We start from the raw sequence: 1,293 nt of genomic DNA, 5'->3' as shown, positions 1-1,293 counted from the left end.
GATGCGCATGCGCAGTCAAGGGCACGGTAGTACTCGAGCTACTATTCTGAGGCGCTGCTTGTCCTACAGTACTGCCTCAGTGTCAGCGTAGTGGGGGCATAGGGATAGTCTATCCAGTTATATAGAGATCAGTGGGATCATGTGGCGAATGACCCAACGTTGTCTTGACGCCTCGCTTCGTCAGTACATCTCACGAAATCACAGCAACAAGTAAGTGACGTGAAGCGTGAAAATTTTTTAGTGAATTTCATAGTGTCATTAGTGTATTTTAATAATTAACAATTGTTTTTTTTATGTTTTAGTGAAACTAGAAGTGTACGTCTTCCCGGATCCTGAGATGAGGCAAGAGTGGGAAGAAGACGATGGTCGGATGGAGGATTGGTGGTTGGACCAGCTGGAGAGAACTTGGGAAAAAATCCCAAGACATTATGGCATCATTCGCAGGCTTGAGGTACCCATGGACTTGGTGGTGAAGTTCATGGCGTATCTCGGAGAGCATTTTTACGCAAATAATGTAAGTTATCTATCACAATCAGTGATCCTTTTTACATATTTCTTCTTCAACTAATGTATAATTTTTGGTTATAGGAATCACGGCTCCATCAGGTGTTGAGAGAATTCCTCAATTTTCTCCGGCTGGTTCACTGTGAGGATGAGGCGCTGGAAATGCTGCCTCACACTCACGCCATTGCAGCAGCGGCTGTAATGATTCTGGATGCCCAGAATCATTACAACATATAATGTAAATATCAATCGATTTTTTCATTCTATGATCGTCATCACTCCGCTATGCATTGAAATTAATAATAAAAAAAATATTTTGTATGTTTCAGATGCATCATCTCCCAGGATAACCTTTTTAATTTTATTATATCAACTTTTGTAACTAGAATAAGATTATATCATTTGTACTTAGAATAAGTTTTTCTTTATCATTCTATATAGTTTGTAATTAGAATAATAAGTTTTAAAATATAGGGAGGAAAAAAAACAAATTTTAAGTTTCCAATTTTATTTCACAACCCTCAATTTTCAGGTTAATTTAATAGTGAATGTTCACATTTTTCATTATTGCTGATCCTCATTGCTGAAGAGGCATGGGTTGAACTCGCCGTCCAGGCGAGTCCGCCATCCAGCCTCACGGTATTTCTCTAGCTTGGTTGGATCCTGTTGGAAGGCGTTGGATAGTCGTGGTGGCAGATACATGATGCACTCATCGTTCAGAGCGACAACCACTTTAGGACCAAATTTAGTTGAGATCACCTTCAGATCGGTGACTAAATACTTCTGGTT

General features: G+C 39.6%; 1 protein-coding gene across 1 annotated transcript; it reads left to right on the top strand.

The window, feature by feature from the left end:
• Window positions 1-167: 167 nt before the first annotated feature.
• On the top strand, window positions 168-893 carry LOC105272937 (uncharacterized). Its single transcript, XM_011315171.1, has 4 exons — window positions 168-210; window positions 303-514; window positions 589-742; window positions 834-893. Coding segments are annotated over exons 1-3 (366 nt in total). The 5' UTR covers window positions 168-209; the 3' UTR covers window position 742; window positions 834-893.
• The last annotated feature ends 400 nt before the right edge of the window (window positions 894-1,293 follow it).

The sequence above is a fragment of the Fopius arisanus genome, unplaced genomic scaffold, assembly GCF_000806365.1.
Source record: "Fopius arisanus strain USDA-PBARC FA_bdor unplaced genomic scaffold, ASM80636v1 scaffold00443, whole genome shotgun sequence".
Classification (NCBI taxonomy): Eukaryota; Metazoa; Arthropoda; class Insecta; order Hymenoptera; family Braconidae; genus Fopius; species Fopius arisanus.
This window is presented reverse-complemented; position numbering and strand designations above follow the sequence as displayed.

Excerpts from the sequence above, each read along its gene's own strand:
- LOC105272937 (XM_011315171.1), top strand. Across the intron at positions 515-588 it reads AGCATTTTTACGCAAATAAT|GAATCACGGCTCCATCAGGT; the intron begins GTAAGTTATCTA and ends TTTTGGTTATAG.